This window comes from Epinephelus moara, chromosome 18, assembly GCF_006386435.1.
Source record: "Epinephelus moara isolate mb chromosome 18, YSFRI_EMoa_1.0, whole genome shotgun sequence".
NCBI classification, from domain to species: Eukaryota; Metazoa; Chordata; class Actinopteri; order Perciformes; family Serranidae; genus Epinephelus; species Epinephelus moara.
The window spans coordinates 6,171,885-6,184,459 of record NC_065523.1 but is presented as its reverse complement, the minus strand read 5'-3'; the positions used below and the strand labels follow the sequence as shown (position 1 = coordinate 6,184,459).

The 12,575-nt window shown below is 39.2% G+C and overlaps 1 protein-coding gene across 2 annotated transcripts in view; it reads left to right on the top strand.

Annotated features, from left to right (window-relative positions):
- The window catches only part of jupb (junction plakoglobin b), a 313,084-nt gene that overhangs the window by 285,635 nt on the left and 14,874 nt on the right, over window positions 1-12,575 (top strand). For both annotated transcript variants that reach the window (XM_050068714.1, XM_050068715.1), the window contains exon 15: window positions 4,826-4,868. In XM_050068714.1, coding sequence (XP_049924671.1) covers window positions 4,826-4,868 — 43 coding nt within the window. The remainder of the gene's footprint in view (window positions 1-4,825; window positions 4,869-12,575) is intronic.

Genomic DNA, 12,575 nt, shown 5'->3' with positions numbered 1-12,575 from the left:
AGAAATAGTAATGTTTGTTCAGTCATTGTGTTTATAGACTTTACAAACATCGGATTAGTCTAAACAGTGATACAGTGATGTGAAAAATGTGTGTGTATATATATATATATATATATATATATATATATATATACATAGCTAAAAGCTCTGCTGGTTTTCTACCCGGAAATATTTGTAAACAACAAGGCGATTCCCTCTATAGTCCGGCCGGACGGATGAGTCATGGCCTTGTAAAAGATTATGTTTGTTTCTTTTAGTTGGCGAGAATGTGTCACTGCAAACGCAAACATCCACTAACTTTGACGGCGTTTTCTGCAAGCGCGGCTGAGCCATGTCGTACCGCTACACGTGTTTCTAGTGGGACTATGTTTACAAGCACAAGAGTTCAGCGAGCCACTGAAGGACCGCCCTGCAGATTTACTATTGGTTCTGCAACGTAGGGAGTTTTTGTAAACTCTGAAATTGTATCCGCCCATCTAAACACAAAATCAGGGAGAAAGTCATCAGTCTTTAGTTAAGCAAAGCGTCTAAAGACTGACTTGTGAGTCTAATCACATCTCAACTATTTTGTCTAATTTCAAAGCTATTATCACAAAAAAAGACATATGGGGTACCACCAGGTTTTGTGCTGGGACCACTGCTGTTCAGTCTTTTTCACTGGTGGTCATCAGCCATGAGCACAGTTTTTATTTTCATTCACCCTGATGACCCAAGTCCTATGTAGCTCCTGTCAATTCATGAAGTAGATCGTGAAATTTTCACCAACTGAATCAGAGATCAATAAAGGTCTTTTTTGTTGGTCCACAAGAGCAGAGAAAAAAATGTTATACATCTTACTAGTGATGTCAAAATGAAGCTTCATGACCCACCAGTTGTATTTGCTGAACCCACTAGATGGCGCTCTTGGTGTAATGAAAAGGGCTCAAGGGATAGCAATACAGTTTGGTTTCAACCAGCAATGGCCAAATAAAGCTTCATGAACTATTTTCTTTATTTTTTGGGTCCACTTTGGCACACTGTGTTCAACAAAAGGTTGAAACCAAACTGCATTGCCATCCCTTGAGCCTTTTTCAGCACATCAAGAGCGCCATCTAGTGGGTTCAGCAAATACAGCTGGTGGCTCATGAAGCTTCATTTGGACATCACTACACCTTACTGAATAAACATGTGAAATGTAAGCTCAAAACATTACATGTCACCATCATCTTCTAACTTACCCCTCACATACAAATAACTGAAACATTATTTAAATTCAAAGAATATTGTTACGGTTGTATTAACATATTTCTTTCACTGCACTCTCAAAAAGGTGTTCTTGCTTTTTCAGGCTGGTTAGGCCTCTACTGTGAATCACCTGACATCACCCATATTGTATACAATATACCATTAGGCAAGGATGAAAAGAGTTCTAGAATACCACAATCAAGTAAAAACAATGTTTCTCTAAATCCATTTTAATTAAGTAAAAATACTTTAAAATGAACTTAGACAAAAGTATAAAGTCAGTTAAAATGTATCCTAAGTAAATGTTAATGTTGTACCTGATGATGACATATGATCCTGCTGTTAAAGATCAAATTAAGACCACAAAATACATTGCAAACCATATTAGCAAACAGCAGCAACATCAGTGTTGTGTCATAGGCAGTGGTGACACTAACAGCCTCCTACTACACATCATTACAGCCAGACTTTGAATAACAATCTTTCTCAAGTCTCCTTCTTATCTGAGTTACAAACATAAACACACATCTTGACCTGCACCTTAGCTTGTTGAGCAAGCCACCAAAAAAGCATTAACGGGAAACAGTACACTGCTAATGTCTGCCCACGGCTTGCAAGATAAAGCATGTTTGTGTACTTTGTCACTTGTTCCCTGCCAGTGCTCAGCCTGCCAGCTGCTGGTCATTGAGTAGAGAACTGATAATTGAGAGAAAAGGACAGAAAATTTTAACTGCGTTAGAAAACTTAAAGGCATACCTTTTTTTACTGCCAATTACTGCCAGTGTTGTATTATAACAATGTCAGAAGTGTGTGTAAATGAATTGTGATAAACCTCTCTCCATCTTACCAGCACCCAGATCTCCCTGCTCATCTCCCAGGAAAAGAAAAGATTTTTGCTGGCCCTAGGGCTACTGCTCAGACTACAGATAGAGCTTCCTCATTTTTGTATGCCTGCAACAGACACAAAGAGTTTAGCTCAAAACAGCAGGTTATGTCCCTCATGACCAGTTAAAACATGACAACAGATAAGAATTTAATCAAACTGATGGTCACTCACATTGCATCAGTTAGGATATGGTGTTAGAGCAAATTAAACAAAAACAAAAAACAAACAAACAAAAAAAAATCCACTCAAGTAGTATATTTTTAAGACTGTATCTGTACAAGGTATCTATTTTTTCATACTTTCATGCCTTCCTGAAATTTCACCTGGGTAAACAGAATATGATGGTAATACTATGTGATGCTAGTCCAATACCAAAAATCATATTGTCGGAATTTCCAAATATCCGTCATACCACCCAAGCCAAAATTGTATTTAGAATACCACCAATTTAAATACGCATTGCTCCACCACCATGTTGGCCGTTTTCTGTGTCAAAACGGACAAGCTCCCATTGCAACACCAACTAGCAGGAGCATATATTGGTCCGGTGTGGTGCAGTGCATTCTGCTAGTCGTAGGTTTTCTACCAAAAGTAAATGCCATGGTCTTCATCCTCTGTTTTCTCTGGTCATGTAGCACCTAGGGGTGAGAATCTCTGGGCACCTTAGCCTTCGATTCCATTATGATTCAGAGGGCAATTAGTTTAGTTGATAAAACAATTATCAATGCATCAAAGTTTTTGATTTGCATACATGATTATTTTTTCTCACTGTGTGACTAGTTGTTACTTTTAAAACATAGGACACTGTATCTGTAGTGATCCATAGTTAAATTAGCAGATAAAGTTACATGCATACAGAGGTTGCGCTAGACTTTTTCATCGCCGGTCATTTTGACCGACAGGGTCGTAAAAATCCGGTCATAATCTATTTTTACCAGTCATTTTAATTTTCTTTTTTAAATGATAATAAAGATATTCAAAGACATTTAGTTTTCATTCGTTCGTTTTTAATAAATCCAACAAGCAAGTTATAAAGTGTGCATTAATAAAGACGTGAACGAAAAGATGAACAGACATCCACACACCCGTGCCGCGAGCGCTTCTGTCAAGCTGGATAGAGCGGATCGTACTAAACAGGAAGTCGGACACAGCAAAGACGAGAGAATCCGGCCAATTTTCAAAATAAAATAACAACAGCACGGGGAACGTGAGGAGAAAATACCATGTTTATAATTTAAAATAACACAACAGTGCATAACCGAACACATTTTTCAATACCCTAATCACTTCATTGCAATTTTAATTTTGTGTCTCCGAGCCTACAGACGTAACTACATAAATAAAATGGTCAGAACAATATGCCCTATTCATTCAGTGTCAATACATGGACATTCAATGACAAATTATCATTAACTTATTATGTTATAAAAAACAATTGAAATATGGACTTACCCATGTTTAAANGTAATTGCAACCGGTCAAAATGACCGACAGCCTTCAGATTTTCCGGTCATTGTTGTAAAAAAAACGGTCAATGACCGAGAATATCCAGTTAACGCGACCCCTGCATGCATAGCTTTTGGCTCTTGCACAGATTCCCTTTAACCGCACAGCCAAAATGCTTCCATACCTGAGCTTTTAAACCAGTCAGATTGTATCCATCTGCAGTTGCACATGCTAATGTTTTTAGGGATATTTATGCTGGCGTAGTGTCCAGTGACTGCATACTGTTATATTTCACCAGAAGCGGTATGATGATAATTACTACATACTATTGAAGGGCAAATGGCCTGCAGCCTTTTATTTTAAAAAGTTAACTGCATTAATTAATTATTTTGAAAGCAGCATACACTCTTCTGTCTGTATGGGAATAGCAAAATGAGGGGGAAGCAGAGTGCGCTGCTGTTTTGTTTGGGTTATGTCTCCAGCAGTGGAGGGCAACCTCTCTACTGCATATTAGCTACTGGAAAATACGCTTAGCGCACTGGGCACGGGTTTTTTGAGCTAAAACAGACTGAGCAGAGTTATTTTCTACACCAGAGTTGGATTATTGCTGCACTATGTGCTGCTCAGTCGGTCTTGTTTGTTAACTTTACTGCTGATCACTGCTCCGCCCTGTTAATGTTTGTGTCTAGGTGATGGCAGAAGAAAGTATTCACAATATACTTCACGCTTGCCTTGCAAATGTAATTATTTAGACCTGAAATTAGGGTCGCACATGGTTGCAAGTGCTGATTTGTGTTAGGATGAATTACCAGTTAACGCCAGTATGTCCACACTGTAGACTCACCAGGTGCTACACTGCTCTTGCGGTTGCCTCTCTCCTTCTGTCAACATCACAGACAAATTCATACCAAACACCATTTTTTCTCTGTCTCATCATCATAAATCACAAGATCACATGTTTTTTGTTTGGTTTAAATAAGAAAACATTTGTTAGCTATGATTCAGCATTTTATAAGTTATAAGCTGTCTCCAAGTTCACTTTTTCATCCACTTATGTTTTCCTCTGTGAGCAATTATAGTTGTTCAGAATTGTTCTATTTTGTCAGTGTGGTTGGTGAGGTATGTGTGTGTGTGTGTGTCTACCTTTGCCATCTCCTGTGTTATAAATACTTTATTGAGCTGTCTGCTTTAGACAGTTTAATGTAGCCATAGCGGTGTACAAAATCATTGATTACTTGTTCATCTCTGTCTCGGTCTGTTTATCTACAGGCCCATACTGCAGTTCCTTTGGAGCCCACATACCTAGCAGATGGTGAGTACTTTGACTTACAGGAAAATATTCCCAAATCACTGTTTTAATGCAAATACAAATACACAGGTTCAACATTTTGTGGGGATTTCAGCATATTGAACATTTAAACAGGATGCATGACTGGTGTTGTGACCTCTCACTGAAAGTCATGTAATCTAAAAGGCCAGTGAACTTTCTTCAGCAGTTGAAAAAAATTGCAGTTGATTACGACTCATTTATTTATTTTCACAGTTAGAGAACAACAGTGGTTTATCATTGCTGAACACAGGAGCTGCTGGTCTGCCACTGCCTCAGTCAGTTATTTTATTTGTGTGATTGTGTGACTGTGGCAGTTAAAAGCATACGTCCAGATTCACCAAAGTCTACAAACTAACTAATCAAAGCGGCGGTTGAGGCACCTCCTGTGCTCAGTGAGCCAAAATTACCATTTTTGTCAATGGAGTCTGATGGCTTTGACGAGAGCATTGATGGGGAAATAAAACCATTAACAGCTTCCCCATCAAAACAGGCTGTCTGGCAGAAAGGTAAAGTTGTGAAAATACTCTCAATATAGCATACGCTTGAACTGATATATATATATACTGTATGTATATACATTTTTTAAAGTGGAACTTTTTTTAGGCCACTATAATAAGTTATGGCCCCATCGACAGCAGTACATTACTTTTTCTGTGTCGGTACTCCTACAGGGGGGCCAACAGACATCTGCAGTATGTAATACACTGACTATGGATTAGAGACAGCAAAGTAGCTCAACGACAATGGCCAAATGCAATTATGATGCTGAATCTGTTAAACTGTGGGTCCTTGAACTAATGACGAGGGAGAAATCTGTATTCTATGTCTGGACCAGTTGGGAGCCACTGCCCCATACAACCCCTCATCAAAAAATCCAATCTATCCCTTTATCCATGTGGAAATACAGGGTATGGTATTTAATAGACAAGGACATTTAGTAGGAGACAAAGCAAAAGCCAAGAATTGTCCATAAATTGGGCATTCACTATTAAAAAATATATAAAAATATAAATACATTTGTTCTTAAAATGAAAAGAGCTTTACTGCATTTAAAACAAAAAAGGACAGAATGACCCTAATATTGTCTAGGAATGTGCAGCTGTATGAAAGGAAAATACAGTATAAGGTAAAAGAAATATGCACAATGCAAAATGCAAAAAAAAATGCATTAGTGTAATGCATTGAGTTGAATTTGGAAACTGTAAACACCAGAGGCAGCTGATCAGCACAGTGTCCTCCAAAAAAACACACTATTTTTGGTCCCATTAGTGTTTTCCATCAAACACAAGCCCTTCCTCACCCTCCCTTCTCACACCTCTCAAAACTTCACAAAAGGTGGAGAGAGCCTCAAAGAAACCACACAGGCTCATTAGACACAAGTCTCAGGGGGAAACTGAGCTGTCAACACAGCAGCAAACGCTCAAGACACAACAAACAACACTTTGTTAAAATAACGCTGGACATCAACATGCACAACAATCAGCCAGCCTGCACACATACAGAGAGATAATATTAGTATTCCTGTCATATACCTGCTCAACAGCAGGGCCAGGGCTGTGCTCACGCACACACACACACACACACACACACCTGCATGAAGCAATCATGCAGGTAGGCTCCCTGCTGCTGACAGAATAGACTTGGGCCATGAAGCTGTCTATGTGTTTGTGTATTTATGTTTGTATTATGTTGAGTCAAGACGGACGGGTGAAAGGCGTTACAAAATCAAAGCAGGAGCGATTTTATTTTGTATTGTCATTTCTATTATTGAGGCTTTCATGTCATAATAACACTCCCAGTGGGGGTCTTTACTCTACTGGGAGGTATACCAAAACTTTGGAGCCAATCAAAAACAGACCAGTGGAAAACATACCCAAACAAACCTGATGAGCATAAATACGTTTTAAAAAAAAAAAAGAGATCTGAAGGTGACTCGAGCACAGTCAGACCCAATCCAAAATGTGCTCAAACTGAACAGTCCCCAACAGTCAGACAACAGCAACACTGGCAGCAGCATGACACTCCACCAATTAATGAGTAGCCACTGTGATAAAGAACAGCACTACATGTCATTTGTCCTCCATGTCACAGCTCACAGTCTCTGTCTGTCTCAAAAACACAGTTTTCTCCTGTGATGATGATACGCCACGAAATCAAAGCTGATAGAGCAAAAAATTGGATCCACTCAGGTATTTGACATTTGACACATAGTCCTGCAGCAGTAGATCAGCAGTCTCAAGGTATTATGGTATACCCAGATATTTAGAAATCCTAAAGGTGTGCTTTTCAAAAATACCGATGCTTCTCTTTCTATTAAAGGTCCAGTGTTTACAATTTAGGGGGATAAATTGGCAGAAATGGAATATAATATAATAAGTATGTTTTCTTTAGTGTATTGAGTGTACCCTGAAAACAAGAATTGCTATGTTTTTGTTAGCTTAAAATGAGCAGATTATATCTACATGGGGAGCCGGTCCTCATCAACGGAGTCAGTCATGTTGCACCATCATGATTTACAGTAGCCCAGAACAGACAAACTAAACACTAACTGTAGATAGGGACATTCGCATGTTCGCGTCGACCACTGTAGTAAGAAGCCTGTGCACACCAAGTGGCATTGGGAAAACATTTTTTCTTTATGTGAAACTGCTTTATCCAGTGTTCATAGTTTAATTATGAAGGGACAGTGCAAATTAATACACTTAAATACACACGGTATAAAAATCCATCCATCCATCCATATAAAACATCTGTATAAAAATTCCAGAATTTGCCAAAAAAGCTATTTTTCATCTGTAGTCCCTAGATGGCCAAGATGTTGCAGGCTATCTAAAATACAACAAAGCACAGAAAAACAAACAAAAAAAATAAACGAAAAATAAAACAAACAAAAAAACAAAACAAAATGACACAACAAAGAAAGAGAAAACAGGGCATACAATTTAAAAGAACACAAACAAGAAATAATTTTAACACAATTCTTATAATCACAAGGATGTAATGATCATCAAATGTGTGATTCAGTGCTAAAACTTGAGTATCCTGAAAAGTGCTATATAAATCTAATGTATTATTATTATTATTACAATTATTATTATTATTATTAAATGGAAAAACATTGCAACACTAGCAGGACATTATTAGCAGCAGCAGAAAAGAGTTTTGTGCTTGGATGTGTATGTATTAATCATCCATATTTTTCACTGATTACTGAAAGAGCTATAAATCTTAAGTTCTCTGAGTTTTTTATAACAGAGTTTATTTGTTTTGGAGAGGAAGCAACCTCTGCAGATAATTTGGCTCCCAGTAAAACCAACTACTGACCAGCTACAACATGCTGAACAGTGTAGGAGAAACTGATGATTGTTTTTAACAGTTTAAATGACCGGAGGCCTGTACAGTGAAGCCAGTTCAACTTACCCAGGATATCTTCTTGCTATCTGGTTTGTCTAACCCTAACACTGACTGTCTGGATAACCGGTACTACGAAGCTGGTTATCAACCAGTTCAGTCAACTCTGGGTTTTCCTATCCAGCCATGAGCGCGTTCATGTGAAAGAGGCGCAGGGTATTAATTGCGAGCGACATCATCAGAACCATAAATGAAGTAGGCTGGTTCATGTGATATGAGATGAAACAATAGCAAAAGTGTCTGCAATTACAAGACGGTAAAATGTCAGTGGCGTGGGATGTAAACAATAATTTGTAATCTTAAAATGGAAAATCTTGAAACATTGAAAATACTATAAAATTCACTGTCATTCGAGACTTAAATTACATGCAGGCATCAGGGAGCTATGGGCCTACTGTATGTGACATTAGTATAGATATATTTTGCTGTTTAGTTGGATGATGATAATAGTACTCTGAATATGTCACATAAAACACTAAAGTAACACCAGACTGTTTCTGCTGCTGAAATGAAGGGAGGAAAAGTAGTTAATGACTGATGAGGTCTGTCTGACCAAAATGTTACATTTATAATAACAGGAGCCAATAAACAGTGTGTGGATTATTTCACTGATAAAATAATATCTGTTTTATCCTAGTTCTCATCATGTAGGTGTCTCATGTTATTTTGAGCTGCAGTGATGGAATCAGAGTGTAAAAGTAGCAGCACTGCAGACTAAAACAAACTTTGCATAATTTCAAATCCTGCTAAAATCATGTGTTTAGTTTTGTAAATGATCTCTCCATTTGTTAGAAGCTTTTTAATAAAAAAAAACAAAAAACAAAAAAAAAAACTGTGGAAATAGAGCCCTGGAAATATTAAATTATTCTACTGACCTATAAAAGCATATAGGCTTCTCTTTTTTACCTGTCACTCCGGACTTCTGTTCATGGATACTTTTTCTTCAGTGATCAGATTTTGGGATCTTTGTGATCCGATACCCTGAAGTTAACCTGCTCCGAAGCAGGTTAGCTGTTCAGCATAAGTTGCCATGGTGATTTTTCCTGGTAAAAAGAGAACCAGCTTCGTAGTACTGAAAACCCAGAGTTACCCTCAGAATTAACCTTGCTATCTTCAAATCCTGCTTTGTAGTACAGGGCCCTGTTTCAGAAAGCAGAATTAGTGAAAACTCTGAGTATGTTAAGCCTCAGATGTTTCACAAAGCCAGTTTAGCGTAACCCTGAGTCAGTTACTATGGCAACATACTCCGTGAAGCAAACCTGCTGGCTTTCGGGTTTGCTTCATCTAAGCCCGAGGCTTATCGCTCGCTGAGCATGTACCAGGAAGGAGAGACATGGCGTGTCCTTTTCTGAATGAAGTCGTGGACGTTGCTGCACAATTTATTCAGAGGCTGTTAAGTAAAGATAAGGTGATTAGACCCCCATTTGGATGTCTCCCGGGAGGAGTGTCTATTTGAAAGATACAATTTCACCTCACACTCTATCATTTATCTTAACAATCTGTTCCACCCAGATATATCAAATATTACGCATTTTTGCATCATCATCATCAGAGCAAATTTTATGCATTGCCCTTCAATTCTTCAGCAGCGGCAGTTTTCTTTATAACATCAGAGTCTCTGTGAGCATACAGTGAGCTAATTCAGAAAGCAGGCTCAACAAACTCTTAGCCTAATCCCAATCTCCGAGTTGACTGAGCCTGAGCTGGGACACTCCGAGTTTTCAGTTCCAGAAGGGCTGATCAAAATTAACTCAATCAACTCTGAGTATGTTCAGCCTGAGAGAAGCGCGTTCACAGTGAGCACCAAAAGCCATCATCAGTGGAGTGCAGATGACATGATTCTCTGTGGCAGAAAGCGGAGTTAAAAGCTGAGCCACTTACTTCATCCCAATTGAATCAGAGATTTAAATGACCACAAATGAAGACTTTGAACATGTCTTCAACAAAAAAAAAATTAAAATAATGAAAAATCTATTATGGCAGCTGCAGCTAAACAGCATGAGGTGGGATGGGAAAAGATTGCAAAGCATGTTAATGTAAAGGTAATGTGAAGTGACATTTTGTAATGTGATACGTTAAAGGAGCAATAAGCAAAATTCATCATTTCTAGACTGAAGGAATTAAAAAATTGCTATGTTAAGAACGTTCATGTACGTTCACAATCTGACTCTGAGCTAGCTCTTCTTCTCCTGGACCTGGGCAGGTACAACATAAAGTCAAATGTCTGTTTTAATTAGTGTTACAGTAACGTTAGGCACATGTCGCTATGTCAATTCAATTAAATTTAATGTTACAATTGTATCATGGGTTAATGTCCGGAGCTTGAGTTATTAGCGGCTCGGTCCCAGCAATGGGTCAGGCGTTACGGTTGTGTTAGGTGAGTAGCCCGGCAGCCCAGCTAACATTTGCAATTAGCATTGTAAAATGTAGCCCGGCTGGCAGCCTGGCGGCTGTGTTTAGCTATTCCCCTGCCTACTTCAATGATGATGGTACCTGTAATAAATGCAATATATTTGCTGAAATGGAGGCGAGGCTCACTGACTAGAAGAGCTGGTAGAAGCGCTCCATAGATGCAAGCTACTCCAGTAGCCGTAGTAGCTCTAGTGCTAACTCTGGGATCTAACACTAACATTCCTCTCTTTCAACTCTTCTCCGTGAGACCGTGAGCCCGCTCCCGGCTCCGGCTCACGGAGAAGAGTTGGAACGTTGGCATGGCAGCCGACTAGTGCTAACGCTAACGTCCCCACGCTTAAGCAGGCTCCCGGAACGTTAGCATGGCAGCCGACTAGTGCTAACGCTAACGTCCCCACGCTTCTCAGCTCCGGCTCACTGAGCCTGGCGGAGAAGCGTAGGGACAGGTTTTATTAGGTTTTATTTCCTCGCCCCTGTGGCGAGTGAATCTGCCTGCAGTGAAAGCGGGGGCTAACCAGTGCTTCCTCCTCATGCTCCACTTCACTCAGCTGCCAGCACAGCCAGTTAGCCTTCGCTAGCTTCCCAGCTAGCGGCTCTCTGTTTGGATCCAATCGGAGCACCGAGCCCTGGTTTGTTATTCAGGTTAATGTGGGAAGAAGCAGCGGGTATATCGGGCAGCTGAGTGAAGCTGAGTGAAGCTGAGTGAAGCGGAGCCTGCGGAAGAAACACCGGGACCATCTGGATGTAATAGTCCGTGGAGATGCTGTGGTGCTCGGCTGCACAGACGAGGCAAGTGGGGTGGGGTGTTGGAGAGCAGAGATAGAGGGAGGAGTGACTCATGACACACTTTGTTTTGGTCTACAGGCAGTGCACAACAGCAAACCTAGCGGTGAAAGGATTTCGCTTTTTGCCCCTTTAATGTGTGTCTACTATACAGAAAATACAGAAACATCTTTATATCTAAACAGTGTTGATATATTTTAATGTACACTGCGTGCACAATTATTAGGCAAGTTGTATTCCTGAGTATTAATTTTAAATTTTTAACAATTACAGTGATCTCAGTCAATCCAAAATATTAAGTGCATAAGTGGGTCAAAAATGACCTGGTTAGGTTGTTTTCTTGCAATATCTTTGATTAGATTAGATTAGATTAGATTAGAAAGCTTTATTGTCATTATATAGAAATACAATGAGATTACAGGTGCTGCTCCTTTGTTCTTAGTACAATAAATGACAACATAAAACAGATAACAAACATGACGTCACCACTAGATGGCACTAAATCCCTCTAAATCTTACACACTGCCTCTTTTAACTGATACAGAGATGCTGTACTGAGAAAATATTGTAGTGCATGGCACGTGCCAACGGAGGTCAATATCTACTGGTGGTACTGTACAGTAGGGCTGTAGTCAACCAAAGAAAATCTTGATCGACTAAAGTCGAACATAATCTTTAACTAATCGATTTGTCGTGGGGAAAAAAACAATCGAACATTATTTTTACTTCTGCAGTGGTGTGTCTGTGTCACTCTGCAGTTATACCTCCAAAACACTAGTCGGTGGTGAAGGACTGTGTTAAGTGCTGTAAAGTTTAGTTCAAATCAAACTTTATTTATATAGTTGATTCAAGACACACATTAAATAATGGCTTAATAGAGACAATTTCAAACACAAGTACGCAAATTGGCTTCACTATAAATCGCAGAACTGACAGACGAACACTTGTCTTTATCTGGACACATTTCCCCCCACCAATACAACATGCTAACGTTATTAGCACAAGTCTATGGCATTTTACATTGTGTAAATTAGCCTAGGGTCTAGCAATCTTTTCCTCTTCTCATATGAAACCAGGGACAAC